The sequence below is a fragment of the Aspergillus flavus genome, chromosome 5 (assembly GCF_009017415.1).
Source record: "Aspergillus flavus chromosome 5, complete sequence".
Classification (NCBI taxonomy): Eukaryota; Fungi; Ascomycota; class Eurotiomycetes; order Eurotiales; family Aspergillaceae; genus Aspergillus; species Aspergillus flavus.
In genome coordinates this window covers 22952-39873 of record NC_092408.1, presented here as the reverse complement: position 1 = coordinate 39873, position 16922 = coordinate 22952, and the positions used below count along the sequence as shown (strand labels likewise).

The following is a 16922-nucleotide window of genomic DNA, read 5'->3' as shown; positions in this document are numbered from 1 at the left end:
TCTGTGGACTGGGGAAATATATATGTACGTGAGAATAATTGCTCGGAAGGTACCACATCATCTTCCAAGTTGGCTTCCCCTAGCCTGACCATACAGTAGTGTATCCACGAGTCCAACTTTCACATATTGCATCCACAATTAATGTTCTGGTAGAATACGGTGCTATCTTAATACTTCCCAGGGTCTGCTGAGAGTCTGATAGGGCAAGGGTGAGTTGGTGGACCACGGAGTTAGTGGCCTGCTAACGGACTTAAGGTCGGAGAAAGTCACACTGTTTGCATGGTTTGGAAAGACAGGAATCACATGATTTCCTACGGCTGTCATATATTTTGCATACACAATAAGGAAAAAAAAAAATATAACAGCTACTGTGTCGCTACATATGGCTCATATGGAGTACACCATGAGGTGCATAGTCAACAGTCATCAATAGAATTAATTGAACGGGCCGAAGTGCTGAGTACCTGATTTCTGTGCAGCATCTGCTCCAGCGTCCAGCGTCACGCTCTCGCAAGATGTCTCGCAGAATTCATTACGAGAGACGCATGGAAGACTTGAGACTTGAGATAAACAGACATCTAGTCGATGATGGTTACGATGCAAGGAAGGAGAGATACGAGCTGGAGACACGCGGAAGAAATGGTCATTACCCTTTTGGAAGACGATGTCGAATTTGCAATAATCTGTCGCCTTACGGTCACCACCCTTTCCATTTTAAAAATGATGACCAGTGGTTAACCCTTCATGTGTACGACTGGGTCGTGGAGGATGATTGCCAGTTTTGTGTATTTCTGGACCGAGTTTTCCAACATTACTTTGGGAGCTCCGCGTCTCCCAGACGTTTCAACCTCAATATGAAGCCCGGGTACCCTTTATTTCTCACTGATATCCATGACAGTCATCATAATCGTTGGATAGATTGCATAGAAGTCTTTAAAGATATTGGTGTGTTTCTCTTCTCGGTACTCGATCATCAGGATTTGTGGCTCATAATCACAGACAATGATATCCCAGCCTGGTCCGAAACTCCCTTTATTGGTAGTGGTGCAATGATCTTTAACCACTCAAATGATCAGGGTGTTTATGACTTCATCTCTAACTGTATTTCTGAATGTGAGAAGGCTCACGCCAGCTGTCAAGCTGTTAGGCCGTTGCCGCTGCCAAAGCGACTTCTGTACGTCAATGAAACAAAACACAGTTGCAGGCTTGTTGAGGCACCACAGGACCAACCGGGAACCTATACAGCATTAAGCTACTGCTGGGGGAAAGGCAACCCTGATCCTTTACTACTTACACAAGATAATTATCATTCCTTTAAAGATAACATCTCGTGGGATAGGCTCCCGCGGCTTTTTCAAGATGCTATCAAGATCACTAGCCACCTAGGAGTTGATTATATTTGGATTGATTCTCTTTGTATTGTCCAGGATGATAAGCAGGACTGGGAGATTGAGTCTCAGAATATGGCTAGCATTTTCGAAAACGCGCATATCACTATTGTGGCGGCTTCTGCGCCCAACCCAGAAACACCTATTCTGAGGCGACGAGCGCAGTCCGAGGAGAAAGTCAAATTCCACTTCACAGAAAAGGATCACTCACAGTCTTACCTCTTTTCACGCCTGATAACGCCAGAAGATATGTTCAACTTATACCCCATCAAGGTAAAACAAGTGTCGAGCAGGGGATGGAGAGAGGTGTTATATCAAAGAGGATGGACTTTCCAAGAGGACCTCCTAGCACGGCGTACGATCCACTACCTTCCCCAGAGGGTGGTATGGGAGTGTCGGATGTTACATGATGACGAACGCCAGCTGCTTGGCAATCGTAGATTCCCTAAAAGCTTGGATCAGACCGTGTGGACATGGCGGGAATTTGTGAAAGCCTATACTTACCGAGATTTGACATATATTTCTGACAAGCTCCCAGCCATTTCGGGCATTGCAAATATGGTATCTCAACAGACGGGCGACGAATATCTCGCTGGTCTTTGGCGATGCTCCCTTGTTTCTGATTTAGGCTGGCAATTCGCTTACTCGTCGACAGCGGAACGTACCTGTCCGCCGAGGCAGTATATCGCCCCCTCGTGGTCGTGGGCTTCCGTTGCAACCAGGCAGGCCATTGGGTACTCAGGCGAAACTATTCTGAATACCCTCGCCACTGTGATCGATGCAGACGTGACATTGAAAGGACGAAATAGATTTGGCGAAGTGTCTGACGGCTTCGTGCAGCTCCGTGGCTTTATCCGTGAGATAAAGCTTTATCGTAAGGACATCAGTGAGCTCTTCGAAGCCGACTTTCCGGGGTGTCAGGTAACTGCGGGATCTCTACATTTTAGCGCAGACATGGGAATATGTTCTGGAGACGGACTCCTGGAATCAGGCGCTATAATACCCACGGTGTGTCGGAGGTATGCTGATGCAAAGTGTAAACCGATACCAGGAAAAAATGCATATCTGGGGGTATTTCTGGTTATATTGTATGAGACATCAGAATGCATTACGGGCCTTGTTCTTGGGCGATCTCCACGAGTACGAGGGGCTTATGAACGGCTGGGGTTGTTGGAGTTTGACCCGAGAGACTTCGAGACGGTTATGCAGCTGGCCATTGAATCAACAATTACAATCGTCTAGTAACTCATTTTGATAAAGAGCCTGCTGACGTTAGAAATTCTAGTATACGTGCAGTTAGACTGCATCGTTCAAGATTGTTGATTTATACCAACATCACTAATAACGCATGCTCACAGCAGGTCTACTATGGGTGCTCAATCTAGCAGCTGGAGACATACATAGCCACTATGGCTTGAGAGCATCTAGAAATCAACTCATCCGATCTGGCCATGTCAGAGATCAAATGAGTCGCAAGCATGATGTTCCCTACTTCGTGATGGAAGGCGCCGGTGTCATGAATACATTTCTGTATATATGTGTCGCTCTTCTCGAGGCATAGTGGAAAGGATGAAACGAGAACAAAGCACATATAGGGCATTGGGACCTTAGAAATCCTCTTCAATCAGGTATCGCATCTGCTTGAAGGTGCTGTTCATCAAACTTACTGTCTGTCTCCTTCCACACTAGATACCCCAAATTTGCCGAAGGATATCCAAGTCTCTCCCCATAACTCCAACCCACTCAAAGTGTTAAGATATATTGGCTTTCTCAAAAGCCATATCCAGCTAAAAGCTAGTATCTCGCACGTTAGTCAATGTGACCGATCGGGGCACTCCCAAGTGTTTCTGCGAGGTGCGTGACCCGACTAACCCTTCCCGATCTATGCAATCTGGTTCCATGAAGAGGTCTCTGAGCGTTTGCCTTTTAGTATGAGTAGCCCAAGTCAAAGGTTAAGCCCGTCGAATTGTCGAGCTATATTTTATCGTGTGAACACTGGTATCTCTGTCGGCTTAGTTTTGCCACTTCTACCAACATTATGGAACAGGACAAATGACTGATCCCGTCATAATGTTCGGTTATTTGAAATCTTCATGGTGGAAACAGAAACTTAGGGAACTAGGCTCTCTCGTACAAAAGGTTTCTTCCAAGGCCCCATTCAACTAAATGACTTGGCTGCAACCCTCATTTCAGGGCCCACAAATCACGGCACCATCAAGTGGAAGAGGGTCCGTTAGTTCGTTGGTTCTGACCCACACCATGTCTTGCAATCTTTGGGGGCGATTTTCTACATTTTCTCCTTCCGTCCACTTTAACGAATATGAACAATAGGCCAAGTCGACATATACGCGCTGTCCCCACCAAAACCCCTGACTAGTAGCGCACCATTGTGGCGGATCTTCAGTGTTCACAACCTTTGTTGCAACGAGGTGACATGGGCAGCAGACAACGTGGTTCAACCACTTTCGTTTGATCAGCATACAAGATGCGGTGAAAGGCGACAGCAGTGGGCTCTACTGTAGAACCTTTCACTTAGCACTACATCAAGCTTCTATGGGGCTTCTACGGTGTTTTTGCCGAGGTTGCATCCGGCAAATCATTGACCCCAAGGATGATGGCTACTTGATCATGAGGTCAGCCTCACCAGGCACCGCCAAGTCTTGATATTACCTTTCTTGATATAGTCCTGGATCCTGATTACCGACGGTCCCACGTTGCGGCAATACCCGCTAGGGACTAGCGGAATATGAAGACCTGAAGTGGCCAGTGTGGTGCTTCTACATCTGGTTTGATTAGATGGAATACGCCAGTGGCACTTGGCACTTGGCACTCCATCCTGATCCCCTAATCATGTGAACGCTGGATGTACTCCAGGGCTATAAAAGACAGAGTCTTCGGAGCACAAGAAGTCTCCCTTGGCTTTCTACTTCCAAAAGCTTCATGCCTCATTCATCATGAGGGTCGATCGCGGCATGCATCACATGGTGCATCTTTGCATCATCGGTCTCGCGTTGCTCGCTTGTACTCTAGCCCTACCTTCACCTACCGAGCAGCAACAAACATCGACATTGGTTGACGGTGTCCCCGGCTTGGAAGCTCGTGATGCCAAGCCCTTTGCGCTCCGTATTATGCCCCTTGGGGCTTCCATCACGACCGGGCTGAAGTCAAGTGATAAGAATGGATACCGTATATGGATACGTGAACAGCTTCGCCATGCTGGATGGGAGGTGAACATGGTGGGGTCTCTCAAAAGTGGAACAATGAGAGACAACGTAAGCATATCATAGAGATGGTTCTCTGGATGAAGTTGACAGCCCGAATCTCTAGGATAACGAGGGATGGAGTGGATGGATCATCGATGAGGTCGCCAAAGAAGCCGAGAAGACAATCCCAAAAGCCCCGAATCTGATTTTGATCAAGTAAGAATGCCTGATGATATCTCATTCTGTGCCTTGCGATTACTGATTGTCCGTTTGACAGTGCTGGCACCAACGATGCCGTGAGAGGCGTGGACGTCGATAGGGCGGGGGAGCGGATGAATGTGTTGCTCACTCGTCTGTATGAAGGTATTCCTGGAACGACCATCATTCTATCCACGTTGTTATCCAACGCAGACCCCAAGGCTCAGGCCAATGTCTTGAAGATCAATGAGCAATACCGCAATATCGCAGCTGCTCGCCGAAAGAATGGCGATAAGATCGTCCTAGCTGAGATGAGTGATTTTATCAAGGTCAGCGAGCTGGTCGATGGGACTCATCCAACTGATTTTGGATATAAGAAAATGGCCTCAGTTTGGTGGGCCGCCATTCAGGAAGCGGAATCAGCGAAATTTCTGTCGAAGCCCAAAGATATCGGTGAGAGCGATTGGGCTTATACCACCTGTGAGAAGAAGTTCGGTTCTGGTAATGACGGTGGCAAGATCCAGACGCAACGCGGCAGCGGCTGGGACGATGGCGACTACAAGCATAACTCCCAGAGTATGGGCCGTATTATGCAGATTGGGTCCAGCGACTCCAAGGATGACACCTATGGGGGCATCAATTACGCGCAGCTAGTCAACCTGGGAGGTGCCCACCGTGAAGGGGCCCTGGATGAGCTCGTTTGGACAGAGGATGGAGTGGGTACTTGGATGTACCTGAATAACAACAATGGCAACTTCGGTAAACGTGTGGCAATTGATGTCAAAGACAACTGTCTTGCGCGCGGTGAGTGCTAATTTCAAAACATCCTTTTCTTGGGTCGCGGTTTTAATAGAAGCAACAGGTGTACGTTGGGGCGATCTAAACAACGATGGACTCGACGACTTCATCTGCATTAGCAGGGAGGGTGCAATGTATGCATCAATCAATCAAGGCGGGAATCCTCCCCAATTCAAGTACATCGGCCTGGTCAGAGAAGCGCCTGGCGGGGGCTTAGCTCAAGCCAACGTCCGACTGGGTGACATTGACGGCGATGGCCGTATTGATTACTGTCTCGTGAAGGGGAATGGTGACATCCAGTGTTGGAGAAACGGGGGGCAGAAAGATGCCCCAACAAAAGAGTTTAATGGGTATTGGCAGGACCTTGGGACCGTGTTCACCGGTAAAGGCATGGGTGACATTGCCGGCGTTCGTCTGGTCGATATCAATGGTGATTTCCGTTCCGACTGGCTGTGGCTTGATGACGAGGGCAAGGTCACCACGTATATCAACCAGCGTGGTACAGGAAAGGGCAGTCTGGCCCCCGATTGGCGGCGGATTGGCGTTACTCATGCAGGAATGGGTGTCAAGGGTGCTAGGGATAGGATCAAATTCGGTCAAGTCTATCCACACGGCGGTGCTGACTACGTATATGTTGAGTCTTTGGAGAATGGCAAAAGTTATAACCACCATACGGCCGTGTGGAAAAACATTGGAAAAGGAGGAACAACGCTCAAGGGTAAGGACTTCTATCCCAATTGTCCCTTTGATTGCGCAGCGGAACGAAGTGAAACAAACATTATATACGGTTGACGTGGCTGACATGATTAAACAGGAGATGGTGACTTCTACTGCGACTGGCGTGGCACCGGTGCCGATGACTATGTAAGTTTGGTTTTGCTTCTCTTGATAATATGACTATCAATACGCAAGTTTATTCATTGATGGCCTGTCCTCTTCAGATCTGGATCTCCCCAACCGGTCGGGCCTTGCTCTATGGCAACATCCATAAGCCTCCAACTTGGGTGCCCGAGGGACCACAGATATTCGACCTGGGTAGGGAGCGCAAAGGCATTCACCTAGCAGACTTCAATGGTGACGGCAAGGTGCGTACCGATAAACATCACCTCCATTTCTCCTAAACATAGCCTCTGATTGATGATCTACAGTGCGATGTTTGGGCCGTGAATCGTGAGACGGGTGCCGCTGAAGTTTGGATCAACCACTGGAACGAGGACACCAGCAGTGGCTTTTTGGATTACAGGGGAGTCGTCACTGGGGATGTCAAATGTACCGAAGGATGGGGGGTTGGGTATCGCGACATTGGTGTGCGGATGGCTGATCTTGAGTTGGTGCTTCCCACGCTACTTTGGATAATATGAGGCTGACCAAGTTAGTGGCGACGGACGCGCAGATTACCTCTGCATGGAGTGAGTAATCCACGACAGTTACTATAAGAATTACCATACTAACTCTGGCTGGCCAGACCTAACGGACGAACAGTTGGATGGTTGAACAAAGGCGAGAACAAGTTTGAGTACAAGAGCCAAGTCAAACGCACCCACGGATACGATCGTGCCAACCATGTTTGGGCCGATGTGGATGGTATGCCTCTTGATGGATTCTCACTCTGGTCATAAAGTCTCCCAACTTACTCAGCTCCAGGTGATGGCCTCGTCGACTTTCTCTGGGTTGATAAATTCAATGGTAACACCAAGGTCTGGATCAATAAAGGCGCAATCCCTACCGCAGGCTCCAGCTATAAGTGGGAACTACTTGATGGCCCTCGATATCAAGGGTCAGATCGCGGAGTAAGCACAACGTTGACGAATTGTGGTAAAATCGGCTGATGATTGGTGCAGGCTAATTTATACTTCCCCAACCTCGGAGGACTGGGCCGTGCTGATATGCACAATGTTATCCCCAGAAGCAACATCGTGAGTTCCCCTGCGCCCTGGTATTCGTTGCACACTGTGAATTTGGATATTAAAGGGTTCAGGCGTATACCTGGTTCAATACCTGTCCAGGAAGTGATAGCACTGCTGTAGATGACGTCGACCCATCAATAGACCCTGACCTCCCACCATACACCGCGCCTGGTCAACCCACGCCTACAGGCACACCTCCTGTCAGTCCGACTGCCACGGGAGTCCCCATTGGCGAAGCTCCTGATGGCTACTAGTATGTTATGGCTCGCACACCTCGCGAGTTGACCCCAGAGCTGATAAGACTTTCTAGTGAGCATTGGCCATTGAATGATAAAGATCGCATGGAATCCGTCTGCAATCACCTCGATGAACTCGATAAAGCCCTCTGGAACAAAAATGACATGGGTAACTGGGTAACTACTACGTATGTCTGGGGCCAGAACCTCGCTTTTTTTAACCTTTGCCTTTCTCAATTTCTGGCAAGCTGACTCCAGGGGTTTAACTAGTGCTGGTTGGTACCAAAAGCTTTCCCTCAATCCGGACCTCAATCTGGATCCTGAAAATCCCTTTAAGTGGCCCGGTGGGCTGGCCAACGCTCTCGCGAAGTACAACGGAAGCAGAGAAGAGGTTCCTGCTCCTTACTCGTGGGAATGTGTAAAGTTGGTTGCTCCTTGGCCCCAGATCATTACTGTTGCTAATCTGCATACCCCAGTGTCCGTGCGGATTGCGAGGTGAAACATCTCGAAGATGTTGATCCTTGCAAGCAGGGTCGAATGTACCGGGTCCAGGCTCTGACTGCGGTACATAACCTGGCGCAATACCTGAAGGTTATGTATAGTATGATGGCCGAAATCTGGACGAATGCAGGTTTCGAAAACGCAGGCCTAGTTCTCCGGTACTCACACAAGGGGGATGACAACATCGAGTTTGGAGAAGACGCGGGAATGACTATTGGCGCAGGATTTGCCAGTATCATGGGTGCTTTCTTTTTGACACCGATGGCAGGTGTCGCCGCAGGCGCGATGACCATTGGAGCCGGCGCCGTGGCCGCACTGGGTGGACCAACTCCAGCCGACCTGAAGTTTAACACATATGCAGATCTTGGAAGGAAGTCAGCGGCGATGCACGATGCTATGACCAAGAGCTTGGACACCTTCTATAACAGTCTATTTTTCAAGAAGCCCCCCACCGATCCCAATTGGGTAACCAGCCCTACTGCCCTCCCGCGCATCCTCAACACGGGGAACTTTGCCTCCCATAAAAGTGTTGTCGCGCCGACGGATGAGGAGACGAGGAAGTATTCCATGGTTCCGGAGAAGGATGGGCTTGTTAAGTATGTTGTCGCCCCACTGATCAACATGCTGTGGGAAAAGGACCTGTACTTTATTGTCAAGATAGACAACAACTCAATCCGAAGCTCTGACGGGCGGAAATACCACCCCTGCGACAAGAACGGAGACATGAGCGAGAACACAGACACCACCGATAGGAAATGGTGCAATCCAGATGGCACGGCGTTTTTCTTTGTAGGAGCTCCTCCATCAGGCGACACTGATACAAACGTATAAATGCTGACTCTCAACAGTATCGTCTAGGGTCCAATGACCATGTCCCCAAGGGTATGGACAAATTGCCAGATGACTACGGCTTCAACGGATACGATGTTGCGCGATCTTCCTACCTTGTTCAACGAACGACAAATGAGTGGCAGTCCAAGGTCAACACGGATTCATACTTCAGCTGGGTTCCCCAAACGTCTGGTACTGACATCCCTGCATGGCAAATGATGCGGTGGAACCTGCCGGTGTGTGATCTTGCAGAGTACGGCGTCGAAGAAGACTGTGGCTCTGGGCTTTTGTGGGATGTGGTATGGCCTGATCTTTCTTCGTCCTTTTCGAACAGCCAGATTACTAACGGACTTGTTTAGTGCATGTATGCGGCTGTCAAAGAGGTCTGCGGCAGGAAAGATGGGTGGCCAAAAGACTATGACTTCCCTAATGGCATCTCTGGTCGTCCATTACCTCACGAAGAGGAAGGAACTCCTTATTCCAAGGCTTCTTCAGCTGCGGAAGTAGTCCAATCGCTTATGGGCTGATTATGACGATGGCGAATGGTCGTTCAGACAACGGATTATACATCCAGGCATCGCTTTCAATTTACAGGGTCAACATTATCGTTTCGCAGATCTCTCTGGGATACCACTGAGGCATTCTAACCCTTCCCACGCAGGATATCATGCTAGCCCATTGTTTACCTGTTTTGCATTTGTTCTGAAGAACTACCATATTGTAATAATTACCGTGCAATTCTTTGATTATATTGTTTCTCGCAGAGTTTCTTGTCAAAAGTCCTGTTGTATTACCGACGTATCACAGCACCTTACAAAGTATCCCACTCACTCCTAGCCCCTCGCGCTTTTTTCCTTTTTGGATTTTATAATAATTCAATGTGCGTTACAGCTTGCAATGTTGACTATAGAGCAGATTCTGCTGGCCTCCAACTGTGCTTTACTCACTTCACCGCAGCCTCGTGTGGCCAGGTCGAGGTACTCTTGGGAGAGTGTATGAGATAAGTCAATTTTAAAAAGACTATCTATTGCTTTGTATAACAGTATTGATTGATACACTCTATTGAAACGCAGCTAAGCTTAAATATATATCTCTATTAAGAATAACGATCGACCGTTTACGCACTGTTTTCTCTGCCTAAAATGCCTATATGGGTATTAAATACTCGGACAATATGTATGAGGTAAACTCAAGGGCTCGGCCAACTTACGGACTGCCAGAAACGAGGCACTCTCTCTCATCGGCGAAGGCATTTGATTCATAGCCAAAGGGTCATTGTGTACTCTAGTCACAAATAAATTACTTTTGAACTCTGGATAATGAAGATTTCGGTACGGATTGTAAAGATCCCACAGCGGGGACCACAATCCACTCCTTCGAGTATTGCACTTATGGGTCAATATACGATCGTCTTCGCCTGAACCGATATTGGAACTGGTATGAGGAACCTTTCAGTCTGTCTTCCACGCGATTCTGGGGCGGCAAACCCTGGACTTCCACTTTGACCATTCAACTCTCACCTTGAGCTCCTCTTGCTCACTACCCGATAAACAGACAACTAAAACAGGAAAGATCGCCTTATAGCCAATGAATTTGGTTAAATGATGAATGGACTTGTAAAGGAGATTATGATTCCATCATTTCGGAAGTGCAAACAGGCGACTTGCACTCATAGATCAGAGAATAGCTGCAAGAATTCATGAAGTCATGGGCAAACTCTGTTACGGTCAGGATCGAGGTCACAGTAGTCTGATATGGGCGGTAGATGCCTCCAGTCTGGAGACTCACCGAGAGGGCGAGAGGTTGCGGCGCCAAGTGTGCAAATGGCTCTAGCTATATTTTCTCTAGCTGCGCTGGGCTAGCTATTTTCACTAGGGGACTAACGCTTTACAAATTGGCCTGTCGAAGCTTCATCCATATAAGCACTACAATCAAGGAACTTGGCTCCCGCAAAACTCTATAAACAAGCCTCTAGGTGGGCTACAGTGTCTGTGGCAGCATCTCCCGTCGACAGTATGTGATCCGTCAACGGATGTACGCCAGACTATTCTTGTTGCCCCAACCGTTGGTGCCCGAAAATGTCTGGAGGTACGGTAGGGAAAATTAAGCGGGGATCTGGAGTATGTAGTTATTCGTCACCCTCCATCCTTTGAGGCCATTAGATCCTTGCTCAGACCCCTTGCCATGTACCGAATTGCCATTGCTCCCTCTAATCAATTAGCGTTCCAGCTCGGCTAACCCTATCTAGTATAATACTGGCATCCACCTGGCACTCACTCTCTCCGAATCCCCCGAACTAATAAAATAGCGGAAGTCTTTTCACTAAACAGGCTGCAACCCGAGAGAAGGTTTAAACGGACCCCTTCTGGGCAGAAGAAATGCACAATTATTAAATACCATTGGTGCACCAATGGAGGCTGCATTCTCCACCTAGTCTACAAGTCCAGCGGCCCCAACTTGATTCCACAAATTCTATCACCATCTGAGACTCGCAACTAATATAGTTAGGCTCAGAAAGACGTGAGTGTTTCTCTTCATTCTTAACGAATTCAACGTGGGCGTTATTAGGCCAGATTGGGGCGCATTCTTCTGCAAACTTGCTCAGCCTCCTCCGCAGGCGTCTTTTGTAAGATACACTCGCTATTTCGGGAAGCAGTCTAGAATGGAGATGTCCTGATCTCGTGCAATCGGGATTCGCGTCTCTCGGATTTATTCTCCGGGAGAGAAGTCGCAAGACTGAAGAGATAAAAGTCCACACACTCTGCATTTCAATCCCCTCCTAGATTTAGTACACATTGGACGTTGCGAAATATAAGTTTTCACATTCTATGTTATATTCATTCCAGCTCCATTCCCAATCTTTAGCTATTTTACTCTATAGTTTACTTTCATGCTAATCCAGAGGCTAAGTGCGGTGGGATCGGTGAGCATTTCTTGGTGGAACACTAGCGATGGACGGCCAAAAGATTATGAATTCGTCAATGGCATATGATATATTTGGTCCCATACCTCACAAAGAGGAAGGATTCCGTATTCCAGGGCTTCTTCGGCTGTGGAAGTAGTCTAATCGCTTATGGGCTGTCTCGCTCAAGGTGCGGGGTTTGGAGGTGTTCAGCCTTACGTTTCTCATTTCACCATAGCTACGATTCCTCTCTGCTGGTAGAATGTCTTTATATATAAACTTTGTGATCCGCGATGGTTTAAGCCGCACATGGGGTACTCTTGGGACATTGTGCGAAATACGGCAATTTAGGAATACAATTTATAGATCTCCCTGTCGACATTGATGCTACTCCGCATGAACCCAACTAAGCTTGAAAATATATCTGCACCGGCAGTGATGATTGACTTTTTACGCACCATTGTCTCCGCCCAGAAAGCCGGTACGTGCATTGGATATCGGCTTAAATAGAAGGAATTCCTTTAGCAACACGCATATCAGCTAAACTCAAGAATTACTCCAACTTCCGGACTGCCAGAATGGATTCTCACTTCTAAGATTGCTATCGGGATTTGTCACCGTCAGGGCTGGGGTTGAAGGCCCACCGCCAAGAAGGCCGTTCCAGTGCTAATACACAATAAGGTAAGATTTTCCTCACTACGGCCCAACTCAGGGAATTTACTAGTCAGTTCTCAAGGCGGTGCAAGGCTCAGGGCTGGAAGGGTGAGATTTTGGTCGATCGCAATCTGTTCAGCCTCGAATCAGTAAAATGAGTAGAATGATCATTGGCGGAAGTCCAGGAGAAACCGACTCATGAGCCATGCCCAACCAGCAAATCAGACCAAAGATCCGATTTGAACGCCCTTTTTGCAAGACACGAGCTCTTCCTCGTTTTGTTCCGCTTCAGGACCAGAACTGCCCAATGCGTATCCTGAAGGATTTAGTGCTGGTTAGCTGCATGCTGTAATGAGGCGTGAGATGAATTAGCGAGCTGTATGAAAATGAGAATAATCCCCTTGTCTTCCCCACCCCCATTCTTCTTCTTCTCTTACCCAATGTGACATCCGTGTCGTTTCCACCCGGTATGCACTGACTTGGGCTTCGTGCACGGCAAGAGGTTTTCTTGATGAAGAAACCCAGCCAAAAGGAAAACAAAACACAAATCATGACCACCATGTTCCGTTTTCTACCCTTCCTAGCGTTGGTCACAACATCGGTAGCGGTGAACTCCGATGCGACCTGCTACTTCGTCAACGGCAACATCGCGACGGCCGATGTTCCCTGCAATACGAGCGCCGAAATCACCACCTGCTGCAACAAGAACGACATATGTCTCTCGAACGGCCTCTGCTACCTCCAGAGCCAAGGGAATCATCCGGTCATGTCAAGAGGTAGCTGCACAGACCAAAATTGGGGTGGTGCGTGTAGTAGTGCGGAGCCATGTGGTACGTTCCAACTCGATAACCTCTATCGACAATCGTAATGCAATGGCTATGCTAAAACCACTTGAACCTGTAGCGCGCTGGAACCAGGGTACCGGCTACCGGGTGGTCAATGCGATCGATGACCAATATTGTTGTGGAAATGTTGTGAGCATCGACAACACCTCGATTGAATGTGCCGTCGACCGTGCCTTTACCGTCCCCATCGGAACAGTGATGCCTGGTGTTGCAGCGCTAGCCAACTACACTAAGAGCAGTACGAGCAGCAGTTCTTCACTAGGCTCATCGTCCTCGGGGAACAGTAGCAGCGATGCTTCAGGAGATACCCCGGGCGATCATAACGATCAGTCGGCACGACTCGCCATCGGCTTAGGTTTGGGTATTCCTCTAGGTCTGATCGCCGGCTCGGCATTGATCTGGGGTGCATGGGAGCGGAAACAGAGGTCTGCTTCGATGCGAGAGCTGGAGGGCTTGAAGGCGAGTCTTGCTGCTGCCGGCCCACCAAACGTAATGGGGTACAATTACCAGCATGGTCATGGTTATGCTCCTGTCCCTGCGGCACCACCCACAGAGTTGGGCCAATACCCCGTCCCGGTATCGGAGCTGGACTCAGCCGGGGCTAAGGATTCGACAAGGAGATAGGATGTATAGGTATCGATTAATGATTAATCAAAGGAAGATTCTATAGAGCAGAGACTAAGCGTGGGATAATTACATTTCGGGCTGGTTCATAGCTAGTTTTTAACGGAGTATACCTTTCTAGTATCTCTGATCGATGATTAATGTAGAAGGCAATAGGTTGGACACGGATAACTGGAAGAGTTGAGCGGCATCTCCACAGGACCCGACCTGATGCCAATAGAATGGGCTATTTCCACTAGCTAATGCTTGCCATGTTATTCTCGGGTGGAGTGAGGATACAATACTGCGTCACCGTTCGATATTAGCTTGATGGCTCCGAGCCTTGTAACGATAAGTCAAGGAAAAAAGGTTACGGCAACAATTTAGAAACAGAGACACTGACAGTCCCAATGTATGGGTCATAATAGTCATGAGGGATGATAGTGACGGCAAGGCCTGATTTTATCTCCCAAGATGTGAATTCCGATCGCTATAAAGTACACTCCTATACAGTCTGCCATTGTCGGCGTTCAAATGGGCAACGTGATGTCAAGGATATTGTACCGTTGAAGCGCAAAACAACGGGTCACTTGTGGACAAGTACTGCCTCACCAGCCCCAACTAGAACCTTGCCACCTGTCACCTTGTCGTATGTTTTTCGCCCTACAACCTGGGCCTGATCGTCAATATATTGCCCGGCAAAGGTAATATTATCGGCAATATCGACTCCAGGACTTGTCAGCCTGGAAACCTTGGCATCGTTCCAACCATCTGGAAGGGCTAGCGCTGTATAAGGTCGGGAAATTGGATCGAATGTTGAGTTCCACATGTTGAGATTGACCGCCACAATAGCATCAAGTTTTCCTGATGTGTAGACCGCATATGCACCAAAGTTTGTTTCATTGACGAGAACTTCCGTCTGCTTGTTTCCACCAGCAAACACTGCAGCATTGAACAGATTTCCGTAGTAAAGTAGTTTGACATGAGCAGCACTGTCGTTGTAGAAAATAGGCTGCCAGGGTGAGTAGCGATAGCGTGTTCCCATGTGGAAATGAACACGCGAGACCTTGAGTGAGGAAAGATACATGACATAGTCAACAGCCCAGACAGCAGATGCCATCACATCTGAGATATTGAACGCGCCCTGACAAGAAATGGAGTTGGTTTCACCAATAACATAGTCGATCCCCGAGTTAGCCGTCGCATTGCCCAAATAATCATGGTACCAAACACGGGAAAGCATATTAGTGCGATCGAACAGGGTGGTCTCAATTGTTGGCCCAGCACCCGTGTAGTGGCAGTTAGCACCCATATACTGTGAAATGCCTGTTAGCAGACCTCCAATGGCTATATTGATGTGATAATTACCTCGTGATCAGCAACAGCCTTTTTTTGTCCGAACCCATACCATCTAGCTCGGCATTTTGAACATTCCAGTCGGTCCTGTCGTTGAGATGGCGAGGTGCCTGAAAGGCACATCCTTGAAACAATTTCGCTGCATCCTTGCCAGTCAGGTTCCGACTGATCGCCGTCGCATACTCATTCCATTGGTCCACGTAGCTTTGGACTGTCCAATCACCTGGCCTGTGCGTGTCATTTCCCCAGCCTGATATCTCAAGTTAGCGCCAGATCCATAAAAAATGTTTTTTAAGAGTTAAGACTCTTACCATCCACCTCGTTCCCAATCTCAAATGCATATAACGAGTCGCCCATTGCCTTGTGGGCAGCATTTGCTTCCAGTACGCACTGATCAAGGCCATTGCCAACCTCTAGATATGTCTCATTTACCGGGTTAAAGAAATTGAGGCCTAAGTGGCAATGGTTAGCCTTTTGTAACTTACGTTATTCTGAGAGCTGTACCATAGATGTATTGGGTGCCGTTAGGGAATTGTCGAAATGATTCCAGCCATGAAGGGCCAAGAAATGAGTGGGATGGCTGGTCAGCAGCGACAGAGCTGAACGGGGCGATAATCGCCTCGGTTTGATTTGGGTAGTATACGGCAGCATTTTGAGTGCTGCCGCCCACCCGGATGATCGGATATGCCCCCGATATGTCATACAAATTCTGAAGCATTTGCCTCGAGAATAAATTGGGGTGTCTAGGAAAATTATCCATAAGCGGTCAATCGCAACGAGGGTGAACATACGAATCATTTCCCGCGTAGTCTGCCATAAACGAAAACTCAATAGAAAACGATTGATAGGTTGCATCCACAAATCGCTTCCCTGGTCTCGGAACATCGGCCGGCGAGATCCCTATCGTATGGGTGACATTCGGCTTGAAGGATATATCAGACACTGCAAATGGAAGAAAAGCCACAATAGTAATCAGACTTGTAAGAGAAGTCATTTTATCCACGGTTGCTGGAGGTTGCCGCCCTGCTATAAGCGTCTGTTGCAATAGTAAGCCTGCAGCGTTCTGCGGTATGTTGAAGGACAGGATAAGGATGGACCCCAGCACTTAAATAGGGCACCCGAGCAAGATGTCGAGTTGGAGACTGTTGGTTACCTTTGCTCCTATTTGAGGAACAATTCGTCCTGTAGCACCGAGCTACTACTTCTGACTAAATTTCACCAGCGATCTGTTCAACTGGTGCGGACGAGGACTCAGGATGCCCATGTACGGCATTATTGATGGACTGAGACTAGAGTGTCCCCAGCCAAATCAGAGAATTCCCGGGGTAGATGATAAAATTAAGCTTTACTCTACACCTAGAAAGGCTGGACTAGAATAGAGTAGATTAGATTTTAAATTAGATTTTATTAAAGAATATTAGTATACGTAGATTACTTTCGGCTTGATTCAGAGCGAATAGAGGGGGGTGGCCACCTGTTGATTGGACGAGCCTGTCCCCG

At 48.1% G+C, this 16922-nt stretch overlaps 4 protein-coding genes across 4 annotated transcripts; 3 read left to right on the top strand and 1 right to left on the bottom strand.

Annotated features, from left to right (window-relative positions):
- Positions 1-263: 263 nt before the first annotated feature.
- On the top strand, positions 264-2700 carry F9C07_1606849 (heterokaryon incompatibility protein-domain-containing protein). Its single transcript, XM_071508249.1, has 2 exons — positions 264-945; positions 1000-2700. Exons 1-2 carry the CDS (start codon positions 516-518, stop codon positions 2628-2630), a joined length of 2061 nt encoding a protein of 686 aa, XP_071364161.1. The 5' UTR covers positions 264-515; the 3' UTR covers positions 2631-2700.
- Positions 2701-3749: 1049 nt separating this feature from the next.
- F9C07_2284222 (uncharacterized protein) lies at positions 3750-10230 on the top strand. Its single transcript, XM_071510674.1, has 17 exons — positions 3750-4660; positions 4716-4807; positions 4869-5593; positions 5652-6305; positions 6402-6451; positions 6529-6672; positions 6736-6914; positions 6964-6996; positions 7053-7171; positions 7232-7377; positions 7429-7503; positions 7566-7747; positions 7805-7918; positions 8001-8153; positions 8207-9020; positions 9080-9361; positions 9422-10230. Exons 1-17 carry the CDS (start codon positions 4343-4345, stop codon positions 9587-9589), a joined length of 4248 nt encoding a protein of 1415 aa, XP_071364160.1. The 5' UTR covers positions 3750-4342; the 3' UTR covers positions 9590-10230.
- A 2463-nt stretch (positions 10231-12693) lies between these two features.
- On the top strand, positions 12694-14087 carry F9C07_2284221 (uncharacterized protein; the record flags this gene model as incomplete). The annotated part of the gene is made up of 3 exons (XM_041292655.2): positions 12694-12996; positions 13119-13448; positions 13522-14087. The coding sequence occupies exons 2-3, from the start codon at positions 13130-13132 to the stop codon at positions 14085-14087; spliced, it is 885 nt and encodes a 294-aa protein (XP_041147025.1). The 5' UTR covers positions 12694-12996; positions 13119-13129.
- Positions 14088-14652: 565 nt separating this feature from the next.
- F9C07_2203472 (uncharacterized protein) lies at positions 14653-16416 on the bottom strand (the record flags this gene model as incomplete). Its single annotated transcript, XM_071509561.1, has 5 exons — positions 14653-15392; positions 15469-15672; positions 15734-15835; positions 15927-16165; positions 16214-16416. The coding sequence occupies 5 exons, from the start codon at positions 16414-16416 to the stop codon at positions 14653-14655; spliced, it is 1488 nt and encodes a 495-aa protein (XP_071364159.1).
- Between the last annotated feature and the right edge of the window lie 506 nt (positions 16417-16922).

What these genes read in the sequence shown, in the direction of transcription:
- F9C07_2284222 (XM_071510674.1), top strand. Translation starts at nt 4,343, where the DNA reads ATGAGGGTCGATCGCGGCATGCATCACATGGTGCATCTTTGCATCATC. An exon ending in GCAGATTACCTCTGCATGGA is followed by an intron (nt 6,997 to 7,052) that starts GTGAGTAATCCA and finishes CTGGCTGGCCAG; the next exon opens with ACCTAACGGACGAACAGTTG. An exon ending in GGTAACTGGGTAACTACTAC is followed by an intron (nt 7,919 to 8,000) that starts GTATGTCTGGGG and finishes GGGTTTAACTAG; the next exon opens with TGCTGGTTGGTACCAAAAGC.
- F9C07_1606849 (XM_071508249.1), top strand. Translation starts at nt 516, where the DNA reads ATGTCTCGCAGAATTCATTACGAGAGACGCATGGAAGACTTGAGACTT. An exon ending in AGAAGTCTTTAAAGATATTG is followed by an intron (nt 946 to 999) that starts GTGTGTTTCTCT and finishes TCATAATCACAG; the next exon opens with ACAATGATATCCCAGCCTGG.